This window comes from Narcine bancroftii, chromosome 12 (assembly GCF_036971445.1).
Source record: "Narcine bancroftii isolate sNarBan1 chromosome 12, sNarBan1.hap1, whole genome shotgun sequence".
NCBI classification, from domain to species: domain Eukaryota; kingdom Metazoa; phylum Chordata; class Chondrichthyes; order Torpediniformes; family Narcinidae; genus Narcine; species Narcine bancroftii.
Window position 1 is genome coordinate 36,695,343 of NC_091480.1, and position 16,130 is coordinate 36,711,472.

Here is a 16,130-nt window from a genome sequence, read left to right on the forward strand (position 1 = left end):
ACTTGCTAAGTAACTCTAAAATTGTTGCATTTCTTTTTTTATTTAGCCCTCTCAGGTAATAGATTTCCCATACCAAGCTTTAACTAACTCAGTAATAACGATCCTACATTTGTGTATTGGCACTGCTGTTCCCATCACTTCAGCTGGTGTCAAAATTAGCAGACATTTGATTGGATGCATCAAAGTTCAAAGAGCAGGAATAGATGTTATTGGTGCAATCGCTCAATGGCCAGGTATGTAATAAAATAATAATAAAACATTGAAGTATTCTCTACCTTTTTATGATTTGTTTCTAGTTCAAGATTTATAATAGCTCATACTTCTGATTACATCTTTAGAAACATGAAATGTTGGTTATGTCCAGTTCAACAAACAAAACAACATGCTGGTATTTATGGGCCTATGATTAGTGGTAGTTTAGCATGTAGAAAAAAATGAAAATATTAAATGAGATTTTTTATCAATATTATTATCCTTGGAGAAACACCTCGGGACATTTTCCTGTTTTTGATATGCTGTATTATTTAAAAAAAATTAATGTTTAATATGTAAACAATGATCAAATAGTAGTTCATAGTTAACTGCACTGTGGATTTATTTGTGACTTAATGTACAAGTTGCCAGCTAAGGAAACTTATTCCCTTGCAGGCTTATTAACAAAAACTAAGTTCTAGTGTACTAGAATGTTTTTGGTGATGAGTAAACATTTTTTATTTTAAATAGTAATTTCCACTATGTTCTTCCATTCCTGGTCCCCAACAACCCCACATCATATTCAGGTGCTAACTTTTGACTGAATCTAGTTTCTGAGTCAACCCTTGTTCAGGAGTTTGAACTTTTCTTCAGTGTTCTTTTGAATTCTATAATTGTTAACAGCTATGGTATTTAGACAGGTTTAATTATGGTTTAAAATAATATTTAATTTCAGAGGGAATCAAGGAAGTAGATAATGCATTAAACCTTCTCCTTGACTATGTCAGAAATCCAGATACAGACTGTACTGTGAGTATTATCTCTTTATGTACCAATACATCATCATTAAATGTAAATCTGTTTATTTATGCTTAGTGAGAAACAACTACCCTAGAATGACAACCAAAACATTCATTTCATATCTTTTTGTGCAATTTGTGCTCAGTATATAGTTTCTGCCAATTGCTCTTGAACTAAGCTATAACTATAAGCTTGTTTAACTGATCAAATTTTTAATGTTTAGGTTTGGAAGAAAACCCTCCAGGCTTCACTTCAATGGATGTCACGTTGTATTAATGCTGCAGATTCTCACGTGCTGGAAACTAAACTGCAAGAGTTTTTAAATGGAGGTAGGAAGATGGCATCTATCATGGCAATATTCCAAACACCATATTTAATCTGGTTGTTGCGACTTAAACCCTCCAGGCTTTACTTCAGTGGGTTTCATGTTGTATTAATGCTGCAGATTCTCACGTGCTTGAAACTAAACTGCAAGAGTTTTTAAATGGAGGTAGGAAGATGGCATCTACCATGGCAATATTTCAGACACCATATTTAATCTGGTTGTTGCAACTTAAGCTTTGTTTATAAATTTAAAGAAAACTGTGTCATAAATTTCTCGGCACCCAGCTAATCAGTCTTGTGGACCATTGTTTTATATAATTTATGCAATGATGCATTAAAACTAAGAGCAGATGGGATTAATATGTACTGAACATGCTACCTTTCAATGTTTTATAGTATTCTATTTTTAATTATTTTTGCTTTCATTAAACAAACCTGGGTCTCCTTTCTAATGCTGAGTTGTCAAATTCAAATAACATTAGTAACAGGTTATATTTGATGGCAATTTGAATTATTGCCACCAAATTGGGTTGTAATCAAAACAAGTGACCAAATAACATTTTACGAAAGCGTGAGTTTTCTTCCCAAATTTTGCATGATTGAAGCCCAACTGTTGGGCACTTTCTGTGGTTATATATTAGTCTGTCCTGGTGCTAATTCCTAATCTAATCAGTATGGTTCATAGTGTGAAAAATTTTTTTTTTAAATTTAAAATCTAATCACTTCTTCCAGGGAAAAGGAGTTGAGAAAGAGCTTAAAAATGTAGCTCATTGTCTTCAATCTGTCCTGGAACATTGGAGATTCTTTGGTGATGAGACTTTGTGGGCAGGGCATAACATCAAGTTTCCCAGGAATCTGATCTAAGACAATGGGGCAGCACAGCTAGCATAGCGGTTAGCGCAACCTGTTACAGCGCCAGCGATTGCGACTTGGGTTCAAATCCCACGCTATTTGTAAGTTCTCCCAGTGTCTGTATAGGTTTTCCTTGGGGATTCTGGTTTCCTTCCACCATTCGAAATGTACCAGGGGTTGTAGGTCTTTTGGATGCAATTGGGTAGCACGAGCTCATGGGCTGAAATTAAAAAAAGACTAAATTTCTAGTAATTTTTAGTTATGCATTAGACAACTATTAGCACCTCTTTCTTTTTTATTTTGAGATGCTTGAATAATTATAAGGTTTCCTCCATAATGTACGGGTTAAAGACAGTTTTTTCCCTTTATTTGCCCCTGTGCTCCACAGTTTTACATTTCTATTCAAATAATTCACATGTCGTTAAAATGCACATTCCACATTTTATTCAAGGTTACTTGTACATATTTTGGTTTGCCCATGTTAAAATTATGGCACTTTTTTTATACATAGTCCCCTCATTTCATGGCACCATAAACTTTGGGACATTTGGCTTCACAGATGTTTGTGAGTCCTCAGGTATGTTTAATTGTTTCATTGGTGCAGGTATAAGGGAGATAGGCTTACTTCTAAGTTTGTGTCACCTTTGGAGTCTGTAGTTGCCATTTTTCCACGAGGACCAAAGTTGTACCAACGAAAGTCAAAAACCCCATTATGAGGCTGAAAAATAAGAATAAAACAATGAGACATTGCCCAAATTACCAAAATCAACTGTTTCAAACATCATTAAGAAGAAAGAGCATAATTGTGAGCTCAATAATCACCAAGGGACTGATAGGCCAAGGAAGACTTTCACTGCTGATAACAGAAACATTCTCATCATAATAAGAAAAATCCTCCAAGCGCCTATCCAACAGATCAGGGACACTCTTCAGGAGGCAGGTGTCAATGACTACAGTCCACAGAAGACTTCATGAAAATAAATAGAGGCTACACTGCAAATGCAAACCACTAGTTAGCCACAGAAAGAATAGCCTGTTTACAGTTTGCCAAGAAGTATTTAAAAGAGCCTGCAGAATTCTGGGGGAAGAAAAAGGTCCTGTGGACAGATGAGACCTTTGTCAGAGTGATGGCAAGAGCAAAATGTGGAGGGATAAAGGAACTTCCCAAGATCCAAAGCATGCCACCTTTGTGTGGCCTCTGTGTGTATGTTAATGGTGTTCAAATGAAATGGTAACAATAGACTCCAAAGTGATCAATGAATCTTATACTTGCACCAATGAAGCAATTAAACATACCTGAGGACTCACAAACACATGTTAAGCTAAATATCCCAAACATTTGTATCAGCAAGAATTCATTATTTGGGATTGGTTAAATTAATAGTTTTGTTTGCAGACTTGAACTGTAATTTTTTTCCCCTTTAAACCTTTAAATAATACGTGATTAGAGAAATGGGGAATGAGAAATTTGGTTTTCCTACAAATGACTTCCCTTGCAAAGTTTTCCAGTTTCATTTCTTTAGGACAATGGCCAAACAAAGGAATGTTTAAAATAAAAACTATTATTTTCTTTCTAACTTCAGAAGTTTATACATTGTACCAAAAATATTTACAATTCAGAATTTGTACTTTACATTTTGTAAGATTTCAAGTGACTACAAGCAGCACTCAGTATTTTTATTTTAAGTTCTTGGTCCTTTAATGGAAGTACAGATATGATATACAGGTGCTCCTCAACAGGTTGTGTTCCGGCAAATCCCACCATGAGTCGAAAAAAGTCGTAAGTCAGAAAAGACCTTGTATAACACCGACAGTACTGTATCAGTCTCCACACTGCCCTGCTCTCTCCTCACAGCCCTGCTCTCTCCTCACAGCCCTGCTCTCTCCTCACAGCCCTTTATCATTTCCAACATTGATTCCACTGCCCAGCTGTCCCCGACAGCGCTGTATCAGTCCCCACACTGATCCCACTGCACCGCTCTCTCTGACAGCGCTGTATCAGTCCCCACACTGATCCCACTGCACCGCTCTCTCCGACAGCACTGTATCAGTCCCCACACTGATCCCACTGCACCACTCTCTCCGACAGCACTGTATCAGTCCCACACTGATCTCACTGCAAAGCTTTTCAAACAGCCTTTTATCATTCCCAATACTGATCCCACTGCCCAGCTTACCACCAACAGCATTGTATCAGTCCCCATACTGATCCTGCTGCCCCACTCTCTCCCAACAGCGCTGTATCAGTCCCTCCCTGCAAGGTTTCTGACTGAACTAAAAGAAGTGATTGACTAAGGAGGCTATAAGGAATTCACCTTTGAAGAATTATCAAAGTTTATTGGAAAAATCAATTGATGCTTGTGATGACCATACTTTAATGTATTTCATGAAAGTAAATAATGACCGTCATGGTGTACCATCGTAACTTCGAAAAATCATAAGTCGGACCATGGAAAGTAGGGGAGCACCTGTAGAACTGTTTGACATAATCCAGTCAAGGCTTCCAAAGTTGAAGTGGTTTGTTTTGGCTGCATATTTTGATGTTTAGTTTCAGTCTTCACTGTATCCACAGACTTCATATCAATCATGAAAAAGAGACTGTTTGATGTTCATTGGGAGATTCGAGACTCCACTGTTGAATTCCTTGGTGAACTGTGCTTCCAGTTTAAAGGTATTAGCTGTCACTCTTATTCATGAATGTAAATTAACTTAACAATAGTAAAATTAGCTTAACCAATAAAAAATTGAGCAGCCAGTTAAAGAAGTCAAGTTTATCGTTATTGCACAAGTACAACCCGAGGAAACAGCATTCTCCAGTCCTCGGTGATCCAGAAGATCATTGCAGAAATGATTATAACTAACCTCATCTAATTTTCTGATCACATGTAAGGATGAGTTGAGATTAACTCACTCCAGCTATTTTCTTAATTATAATGTTGAAGTGGTTACTAAAGTGTGGCTGAACAGGCTGAAATGTTGGAGATACTAGATAGGATGGTCAAAATAATTTATTGCTCTAGGATTGGTATGATTGGTGCTGGCTTATTTGTGCTAGATTTTGATATTGACTTTTTTATATTTATTTCAGATATTCAGAATTTCTCTCTGTTAATCGGGACCAGTGGGCTTCATCATCTTGTTTTGCAGCTGCTTTCAGATCCTGAAAGTTATGTCCGTGCAAGTGGCATTATTGCCCTGGGAAAGATGGACTACCTCACACCTAGCTGGCAAACTTCATCAAATGAAAAGTTTCCAGCAATGAAGGTGGGTCAGATATTTGAATTCTATTTTACATCTTCCTGTGTTTTAGTTAAATTAATAAATCTTCCTCAACTATTTTTCACAATACTGAAATGTTTTAGTGGATGAAATAGTTCTAGGTTTAGGGTATGCCCCACAATATATGCTAAGCACTGAGATTGTGTTGTTCTCCATCTAATACTTAGCCCTAAAGAACTTTGCTTCTGCCGCTTTCTTCTACTGTTTTCCTCATATTTATTTTGAGAAATTACTTTGTGATGGATGAGATGGCATTCCTCAAATATAAGGTGAGGAATGGTGTAATAATCTGAGGATAGGTCATTGTATCAATTGGGTGAAAAATTAGAGCAGCCATTCTCAACGGGAGCCCTATGGCCCTCTCTAGGTGGGGTGGGGCCACAGCACATGGTTTACTTTTCACCTCATGTAACATAATTGTTTTTTATATATACAGTGGGAAAGAAGTACAAAAGAAACAAAAACTTGACTGCTTCACTGTGAGCAGAGTCATAAGGGGGCCATAGCCAAAAAAAAGGGTTGAAAATGGCTGAATTCGAGTACCAATTGACTAGAAGTTTGGGTCATGTTTACAGATTTGTCCAACAAATTGGTCAGTCAATCAGCAGCTGGTCCTTGCAGCATGAAAGTCACATGGTTTGTGCAAAAGTAGAACACCAAAAATGAAAGAAGTATGTGACTGATTAATTTTTAATGATTGTTTTGGGTGCTTTGCAGTGTATAGGAAAGAAGGTACAAAGAAAAATAGCTTTGTTTTTATCAAACTAATGCTGGTTGCAAGGAACAGGCACACAATCCATTTTTTAAAAATTTGCTTGAGTAAATCCTGGAAACTGTTTGTCGACTATTTTCTGTCAAAATGCTCCATCGCCAAAATAATTTGGAACTGAAATGTCCACAGAAGTAAAAATGAAAAATAAATTGTAGTTTTGAATATTTGTATTTAAGGGTATATTGATTTAAGCACTAAATGTGTAAATGAAGAGATTTTGCTTGTTTATACAAATCCAAATATTGCAGTGATACCCTGGCATAGAGATTATTTTTAAATATACACTGTTATAATTTATCTTTGCCTTCTAGGAAAATATTCTCTCCCATTTGTTGGATATTTTGAACCAGGACACAGAGGGCTTTCCTAGGAGGGCTGTGGTTAAAGTGTTTGTTGATTGGGTGAAAAATAACTACAAACTCAGCTCGTATGATTTGGTGGATTTAGTTCCTGTTGTTTTAAAGGTTGGGATCTATGATTTGGATTGGGAAGTCAAAATTTACAGTCTGGAACTGGCAGAAGCTTTCATAGATTGGTCAACATTCAACTTATCCATAAGCCCATATGCTATTGCATTGCCAAATAATGGAAGTTCAACACACGTGAGATGTTTTCTGCAGAACCTCTGCGATACAGGAATTTTTGTTCTCTTAATTCATTCTTTGTGGGACTGTGATAGACCAGTAGCTCAAAAAGCTTGCAAGATACTATTGAAACTAAAAACAATTGCTTCACACGATGACAGTTTAAAAATTGTCAAGAATCTGAATGGATACAAACCAAATAATGAAAGTTTCGACAGTTGGCTTTCCCACAACCACTTAAGTTTGAAAAATGTGACTGATGCCGTAGAGGTTTTGACAGCACTAGACCTGGAATACCAACACCAACACCTCACATGTAGCAGTGATTATATTGAGAGCAGCCTTCGATCTCTGCTACAAGACATATTGGCTGCAGCCGAAAACTCTGAGGAAAATGATGCAGATTGCTACTAACCAGCCATTTGTTGTATTAAATTCATATTGTATGAGATGTACATAATGTTTATATAAACAAATCAGTGGACAACTGAGCTGGATCTTGAGCTTGACTACCCTGCTTGATCAACAGATGTATTTTATGTTTGCAATTAAAATTAAATTGACTTCTTTTTCTAACCTTGTTTGTATCGATTGGAATAATTTTCAATTTTATATGTATCAATAAGCAAACATTTTGTTCTTTTGGTGTAAACTATTCAAACGTGCCAGCTTCTGGTGTGAAGTGCTCTTTTATTTTCTCATTGCATTCCATTTTCTTACTGTAAATGTAAAATATTTGAGGTAGTGTTTTTGAACAGTATTCTTAATGTTGTTAAAGTATTGCATTTTTTATTGCAAGATTAACTGAAAAAAAGTGTGTACTTAAGAATGGTAATGGTGCATTTATTATTGAAGGTGGTTTATGGCCAGTTGTTAGATTTGGCCTTGCAGGAGTTTTCCTGTCCAATAGGACAGTATTATGGACAATGTACCATTGCCATTCATTGACTTTTATCCTCAGGCTGTATCATTGATTATGAACTGCAGAACTGCACTCTGACAAATTGCAGGGTGATAAAGAAAACAAGGCTGTTGACACCAGCGAGGAGATAGATGTATCCAGAAGAATTGACAAAACTTAGTTGAGCCCAGATAATGCAACTTTCTCATGAGATCATGGGACTTTACAAATAGGTGTGTGCGCTTGTGTGTGATGGGAATTTTTGATTATTCCTAGGATGTCTTAAAGCTCCAAAGTGTTGCTTAATATGGAGAACACTTAATTCTATTAGGGATGTGGCCAACGTTGTGGGCAGACTGACTCTCAGGTTGAAGGTTTATTCAATTGGCATGAAAGATTCAGAAAACTTAATTTGAAACTTTTGTAACTTTTAATTAAAATTGCTTTTTTTTTAGGTGATTTGACACATTGGTAAGTTGCAACGATAAAACCAATGTAAACGAACAGAAATTTTACCTCAGTGTTTGCATATTAATCAATTTTTCACAGTAGTGTGTGGGCATTGCACTTAAATATGATTGGTTGCTCCCACCAACTTTTTCATAGACCTTTTCACACTGCAGGGTAAAAGAAGATTCCTGGGAACCCTCCTGTGAACCTGTGGTGTGAAATGGTCAGCCCGGGAATTTTAAATGTGCCCACGGCGCGGACCTGGGTAATTTTCCCAGACCACCTCTCCCTGCAATGTGAAAAGGCAAATGGCCAAGTAAGGGAAGCCTTGTGACATAGTGCTTGCATGCTATTCATACCTCCTGATAATAGCAGATGGCTTAAGCACATTGTGATGACATAATCCCTTACGTAGCTGGGAAATGCAGAGCGGTTCCAGCTGCATGAGGGATTATGGGAAACAAAGTTGGACATTCATCCTGCATTGTGCCACCGTTGAGCCGTGGCGAAGTGGCCCTGAAGCATGGTGGGGTAGGATGAACCACTGGGCCAGTGAATGGCCGGGGGAGGGAGCAGGCGAGCGAGTGACCAACAGACGGGTGGGGGGGGGGACTTAAGGTGTAATCATTTGGGGGAGGGGACTCCCCCTCGAAATTGCTGGGGAAGGTAAATTTCCAGAAATTTGGACAGCAGTGTGAAAGATCTGGGTGGTCCTGCATTCCTGGGAAGGATGTGGTGTAGGTTTGCTTGGATGAGTCATGGGGCTGCTCTGAGGAGAGGTACTTTGTTAAATTGTTGGACTGCTTGGCTGAGAACAGCTCAGTTGAGAAGGAGTTTCATTTCTAGAAGATACTCCTGGAATGTTGACAGTAGCATAGGCCTATAGAATTTCATCTGGGACCTCATCAGGATTGTAAGCTATGGGTCATAGGATCATGCACCACTCTCAATTGGTCTATATGTCATTTCCATATTTTAGTTCCCATCAGGACAAGGGCTTAATTTTTTAAGTATAACCCTCTCACTCATGGCCCCCTATTATCCCGTAGTCTCACACTCGTACTGGCTCTCCCACTTCTAGAGATCTGGTAGGTTTGCTAGAAGATGTGAATTGTTCAATCCAAATTGTTCAGTTGTACTGTGGAAAGTCTTGTTCTTAACTTATATCCAAACATCAATTCTGATGGTATTGTTTTGGTAGTAGAGTGAAGCGTGTTTCTATTGTCTATCAGGAAATCTGCAATTTTGAGTCTCCGTGATGCGTTTAAGTATTTCTTAGTTTCATTGCTTTTTTGAAAGTCTGTACAAAATGTTCTGCTTCCCCATTTGTGCTTGGTGGGTGGTAGGGTGCTGACAAGACGTGGCAAATATTGTGTAGGAATACCTTAAAAGCCTCCAATCTGTGCACCATTATTGGAAACCAGTTCAATCGCTATTTGACACAATGTAAATATACTTTGAAATTTTTTGAATATTTTAGTTTTGATTTTAACCCATTCAAACAATACAATCCCTTTCAACACTCATATAACATACAAAGTCTATATTTATTCCCCACCTCCCCTCTACCTGCCTCCCTTTTTTAAAAATACAACTGAGAATATGGTCATATAAATTATACAGATACAAATTCCAGTGGGGTTAATGACTCCTACAAAAAGCCTATGGAAAAAACCCAACAGCCAACAGAGGTAGGGAATAAAAAGGAAAAAAAAACTAAAAGCAAAACTAAAAAAGCGCATCGTCTGCGTAATGTCCCACTTTCTTAATCCCAGTCATTTCCCTGCTGGGACAGATTGTTATGGTACCCTTATTTCAAAGGGGAGCAAGTCAAATCTGTGTATCAATGTATTTCAAGTAGTGTTGCCACATTCTGACAAATGTGTCCTATTTCCTCCTTAGATTGTACATGATTTTCTCCAGGGGATGCAGTTCTGTATTTCCACATTCCATCGAGTGGTATTTAATTGGGAGTCGGACTTCCACTTAACCGCTATACACTTCCTGGCTACCAACAGGGTGACCTTCACAAAGTGTATTTGGTCAATCTAAAACTCATGCCCCCAATATATCCCAGAAGGTACAACTTCAGATCCTGTGGAAAATCCACTTTTGTAATGTTTTTTTCAGAATTCCCCGGTCCTCCCAGAAGTATCTTGTACATAGCCAGGTGGAATGGACAAAGGTTCCAAGCTCCACACCACACCTACCACAAGTTTCCAAAATGTCTGGCTTCGATTTGTGTAGTTTTTGTGGTATGAGGTACAGCTGGTGTAGGAAGTTGTACTTCATAATTTTTGAATTGTCTGACATGTTATTGTTTTCCTCGTGTATTACCATTGGCCATTTTGAGTGTGCATTGACCACAATGAAGAAGTTTTCCCTCATGAATGGGCCAATGAAATCAATGTGAATCCTGTGCCAGGGTTGTGATGGCCATTTCCATGGATTCACTTTGGCTTGAGGGGCTCTGGGTTGCACATCTTGACAAATGCCACATCTTTTAACGGTTTGTTCAATGTCCAGGCCTATTGAGGGCCACCAGACATGCATACATCTCAACTCCTTCATTTGAGCCAACCCTGGGTGGTGGTTCTGATAATAACTGTTTGCCATTTTGTAGGGATGATTGTTTTGGTTCCCCACAATAAACAGCCTTCCTCAACTGATAGTTCATGGCGTCTTGTTTAATAAGGTTTTAGTTTTTCCGATATCATTTTGGACTAGGGCCACCCATTTGATGTGAAGTAGAGGACCCTTGATAGTATAGCTTTTTTTGGAACTTCTTTATTGATTTTTTTTCTGTAATAGGTAGACGGTGAAGTTGTTCATGATTGATAGTCATAGCCTCCACCGTCCATTTAATTATCTCATCTTTCTGTTTAGTTTCCGGTGTGGGCAGGCAAGATAGCACATCAGCATGGTTGTTTTGTGTTGCTGGTTTATGTTTTAAATCGTATTCGGCAAGCAACGTGGCCCATCTTTGAATTCTTGCTGCCACTAGCACTGATATCCTTTTAGGGCTAAACTCAGAATCAAACTCAGTGCTTTGTTGTTGATTACCAAGATAAATTTCCTACCATATAAATATTGGTGGACGCCAAACACCATGGCAAGTCCTTGTTCAGGTTGTGCATAATTCCATTCACAAGTCGTCAGAGACCAGGAGGCATAAGCCACCGGTTGTTCCCCTTTTTCAGTTACCTGTGACAACACCGCTCCTAATCCAACTGGTGGCGTCCACTGCCCAAGTAACTTCTTTGTTTGGGTCATAGTGGATGAGAACATTGTCACTTGATGTTAGTATTTCTGTCAAGCGGTCCACTATGTTACTAGTCTCGTCATTCCAATACCATTTCTGGACATTTTTTAACAGTTGGTTTAGTGGGCTGCACAGCGTTGACATATTTGGAACGCGCTTCCAATAATGGTTAACCAAATCCAGGAATGACTCGGTTTGTTGTGAAGGGTGCTCTTTGGTGCCAGCAGTGTCCATTTGTATTCCTTCACTATTAATTGTCAAGCCCAGATATGTGATGGAGTTACCATGAATACACACTTGTCTTGGCGCAGCCAGACCTTTGCTTCTTGCAATCTGGTTAAGAACTTTTCTAGATTGGATAGGTCATGTTGACCGGTAATTATAATGTCATCGAGGTAGCAGCATCCATTGTCCATATCATGATATGTCCATGGCCACTTGAAATATGGCTGGGGCTGTTGATTTTCCATATGGTATTCGCATATAGGTGAATAACCCCAAATGAGTATTGATTTCCACTTATTTCTTTGAGTCATCATTCAATTCTATTTGTTGGTATGCTTGCAATAAGACCAACTTGGTGAGTTTCTTTCCTCCATTCAAGGCTTGGAATAATTCTGCTTTGGGTATAGGATATTCTGGTAGCTGAAAGCCTGATTAAAGGTGACTTTGTAATCACCACAAATTTGAATTTCCCTGTTGGCTTTTCACACTGGCACAATGGGGACTGCTCAATCGCTGTATTGGATTTTCTCCAGTATTCCCTTCCAGTCTATTAAGTTCTGCTTCAATCTTTCATTTTATGATGAAAGGTACCATTCTGGATTTTTTTTTTAAAAACTTATGGTCAAAGTCTGGTTTCAAGTCTCCACCAATAACCCTCCAACCTCCTCACCTCCATGTACACATCCAACCTTCTCTATTCGGAAGTTCATTCCATTCTGCCACCACTCGCTGATTGAAAAAGCCACCTCTGATATTTCTCCTAAAGTTTTGCCCCCTTACCCTTAACTCTTGGCCTCTTGTACCAACCTTCCCTGTGTAGTCAATCTATTCCTTTCATAATTTTAAATTGTGTCACTGAAGAATTGTCTGGAAGAAGTTATTGAATGTGTTCATACAAGAGAGATGAATTAAAACACTCGTGTTGCATCACATATAGTGTTATCTTCCCCTCAGAGAAATTTGGCCAAAGTAATTCATGAGAGTCTGTGTCCCTACTGCTGTAAAAAATCATTATGCCAAGGGAGTTGGCATCCTTTTCAAGTGTTCATTTTTACTAATGGAGTATGTAATTTTGATAATATTAAACCTATGTTTAAAAAAATGTTTATGGAAAGGTAAAATGTCCAGAGTCGATATAGAAAAATGAAAGTGGAAATAGGAAATGGGAGGTTTACAGCTCCCTAACTTTAAAATTACTATAGAGCAGCTCAAATGAAATTTCTTACCTCTTTGAAGAGGAGGAAGATCTGCTCGGGTAAAAATAGAATGATATAAAATAGGAGAGAGAAATGCAGAAGACTTTATATAGAAATGGGATGCAGAGTTAATGAAACATTTGATTAAAATTTGGCATAATACAAATATAGAAATTGGAATAAGGTGTAACTGATCTCTTAAAACTCAACTCATAACAGACTCATACCTTGTACATTTTTGAAATTTGGTCTCATAAAAGAATCAGATATATTGAAAACTGTTATGAGCAAGGGAAATTGATGTCATTTGAACAACTTAAGAATAATTATGGTATTCTTAATTATACATTATTTTGTTATTTTCAAATCAGAGTATCTTTAAATGCTAAGCTGGGCCCAACAATGTATTTACCAAAGTGTAGCAATATAGAGACTCTAATTAGAAATGGAAATACAAAGAAATCTGTTTTGGCAATTTATCATTTACTTTAAATGGAGACCCCTAAACCGGGGATTCTTAAATCTAGACATAAGATGGGAGTCAGATTTAAATATGATAATAGATGAGGAGAACTGGGCTGACTTATGTCGAGACTGTATGACTAATACAATAAATGTTAAGATCTAGAATGGTACAATATAATTTTTTACATCAGCTGTATCTCACACTACAGAAATTAAATACATTGAAATTAGATTTATCAGATCAGTGTTTAAGATGTGGAACTTTTTTTACATTCAACATGGCCTTGTGATAAAGTAAGACACCTGGCTGGAATTAGGAAATTTTTTAGAACAAATTATAGGAGTGCAATTTCCACAAAATCCAAAATTATTTTTAGTAGGTAATATATGGATAAAACCTAAATTGAAATTAACTAAATACCAGATTGAATTTGTTAAAATTGTATTAGCAGTGGCCAGAAAATGTATTGCAGTTGCTTGGAAATCTGATTTGCATCTGAGTTTGGAATGATGGAGTGCAGATATGAACAGCTGTGTTCCCCTCAAGAAAATTGCATATAATTTAAGGAAAAAGCATGATACATTCTTACAAATTTACCACTTGTATCTACAAAAAAGAGGATTAAACTTCTAATTTGTTTAGATTTCTAAATGTTCTTCTTTGCATTTAAGACCTGTGTGCTACCCGATTAATGATGAAATAGATATGAATTTTAGACCAGATGGGATTTAACACTTTCAGCATCCATTCTCATTCTTTCTCTCTTTTTTCTATCTTAACACTTAATTCTATACAGTTATCTTTTCTTTGGTCTGTAGGGAAAGGGGGTGGGGGTGGGGGGTGTTGGAGTATTCTCATCCTGTATTTGATACTAAATATATTACTACATCTGTATTTTGACATATATTTGAATGCATGTATGGTTAAAAAATTTTAAATATTCAAAAAATATATTAACCCTATGTATCGTAGCATCACAAAGGAAATTTGATTTCAGATAACAATTTTATAGCTTAGATTTCAGTTATACAACTGTTTTATTGGTGCTTTGCAGGGAAATAAAGATTTATCAACATGAAATCTGATCAAGGAATTTCTGGGGAATGATGTGCTTGAGCAACACAGGAATCCATATCTGTTCCTTTTCACATTTTAGGTATATACTTGTAAGCTTTTAATTTTTTTAACAGTGTTGCAAATTTACCGTTATCCATTAAGGGCACTGCAGCTGAAGGAATGGATAGCTTTGAAGTAGCTGATTCTGTCCAAGTCAAGAAATTAATTTACATTTCCTGGCAGCTTGCTTAGATGTGGCTCAAAGAATCACAGAAGACCCTTTCCAACCAGCACACAATATCTTTGATCCACTACCATAGAGAAGGAGGTACAGGAGCATCTGTAGAAGAATGATTTATATCTCACTTATATTTTAATGCTTTTGACTTGTATCTCTTGATTTTAAGATTTAGAGAGCGACAAGATGGCTGACAAACCTTTAGTATGACTAAGATGGCCGAATACAGTTAGACAGCTGTACAGACTGCAAGGACAGAAAAGAAGATGGCTTGCATTGACACAATTAAAAGCTGAGATAAACTAGCATACGCATCATTAATTTTGTCTCTTTCGAGGCAATGCTAGAACATAATACATTCCATTATGCTTATGTAAAATGATGTAATAAGAATGATGGTCATTTTGCTCCTTGCTCATTTGAAATTGTATGAATATGGAAGCACACCTCTGTATTTTCAAAGAGCTGAGATTTCAGAAAGATAGCTGCTTGAGATGTCTCCTGACTAGTCATCCTCACTTCCCGTATACAAATTGATCATTTATAGTAAAAAATCTGTATACTTTGAAAAGATATTTTTGCTGTGTGTTTTTTAGCAGTCGTTTTCATTTCAAGTCAGCCGACTTCCACACTAAACCCTCATAACCCTTTATTTTACTTCCATCCATGTATCTGAGTCTCTTAAATTTCCCTAATGTTTCAACCTCCACCATCATCCCTGGCAAGGCATTCCAGGCACCCGCAACTCTGTGTATAAAAAAAAACAAAACAAAACAACTTACCCCTGATGTCTTCCCTAAACTTCCCTCCCTCAACTTTGTACCCCTGTCCTCTGGTGTTTGCTGATCCTGCTCTGGGAAACAGCTGGCTGTCTGCCCTATTGATGCCTCTCATAATCTTGCAGATCTCCATAAAGTCTCCTCTCATCCTACGCTCCAAAGAGAAAAGTTGCATCTCTGCTAACCTTGTCTCATTAAACTTGATGATGATCCATATATTTAATTTAATGCATATTTTTTTAAATCAAAGTACCTGTTTAGCTGCAGCAAGTAAGAATTTTAGTGCACGTGAACATTATACATTATATACAAAACAATAAACTCATTATCATTGAATCCTTCTAGCCCTAAGTGGGTTGTTTAGGATTGTCCCCTTAATAAAGCATTGTGATGTGTCAATTCACATAAAAATGCCTAAACTCATCTCAATTCTGCAAATCTTCAAACTTGATAAGATTCCAGAACTTTACCATCTGGGATGGCATTTCAAGTCAGTAGCAAAAGTGAGGGAATAATTTCCCTGCATTACTCGATGAACCAAAAAATGTGGTTGGGTGTGCTTTGTTCTTTTTTTAAATGGAGGGTTCTCTGTTAACATCTGTGATCCAAAAAAAATTTAAACAAAGCAATGTTACAAAGTACATAGAAATAATCAAGAACAGTATTTGCAAAGCTAATAGGATGTTTTTCATTTCAGGCACTTGGTATATCCAAGTACTAATGCTCCTCTTAATGTGCACATGGACATTTATG

General features: G+C 37.3%; 1 protein-coding gene and 1 long non-coding RNA gene across 5 annotated transcripts in view; both read left to right on the forward strand.

The window, feature by feature from the left end:
- The window catches only part of brat1 (BRCA1-associated ATM activator 1), a 32,922-nt gene extending 25,542 nt beyond the window's left edge, over window positions 1-7,380 (forward strand). For all 4 annotated transcript variants that reach the window (XM_069907227.1, XM_069907229.1, XM_069907228.1 and 1 more), the window contains 6 exons: window positions 47-233; window positions 929-1,002; window positions 1,217-1,322; window positions 4,742-4,840; window positions 5,258-5,433; window positions 6,532-7,380. In XM_069907227.1, coding sequence (XP_069763328.1) covers window positions 47-233; window positions 929-1,002; window positions 1,217-1,322; window positions 4,742-4,840; window positions 5,258-5,433; window positions 6,532-7,218 — 1,329 coding nt within the window. In that variant the 3' untranslated portion in view covers window positions 7,219-7,380. The remainder of the gene's footprint in view (window positions 1-46; window positions 234-928; window positions 1,003-1,216; window positions 1,323-4,741; window positions 4,841-5,257; window positions 5,434-6,531) is intronic.
- A 6,983-nt stretch (window positions 7,381-14,363) lies between these two features.
- LOC138747182 (uncharacterized) lies at window positions 14,364-15,169 on the forward strand. Its single transcript, XR_011347348.1, has 2 exons — window positions 14,364-14,688; window positions 14,768-15,169. It is a non-coding gene; the product is annotated as an uncharacterized lncRNA (long non-coding RNA).
- Window positions 15,170-16,130: the final 961 nt, after the last annotated feature.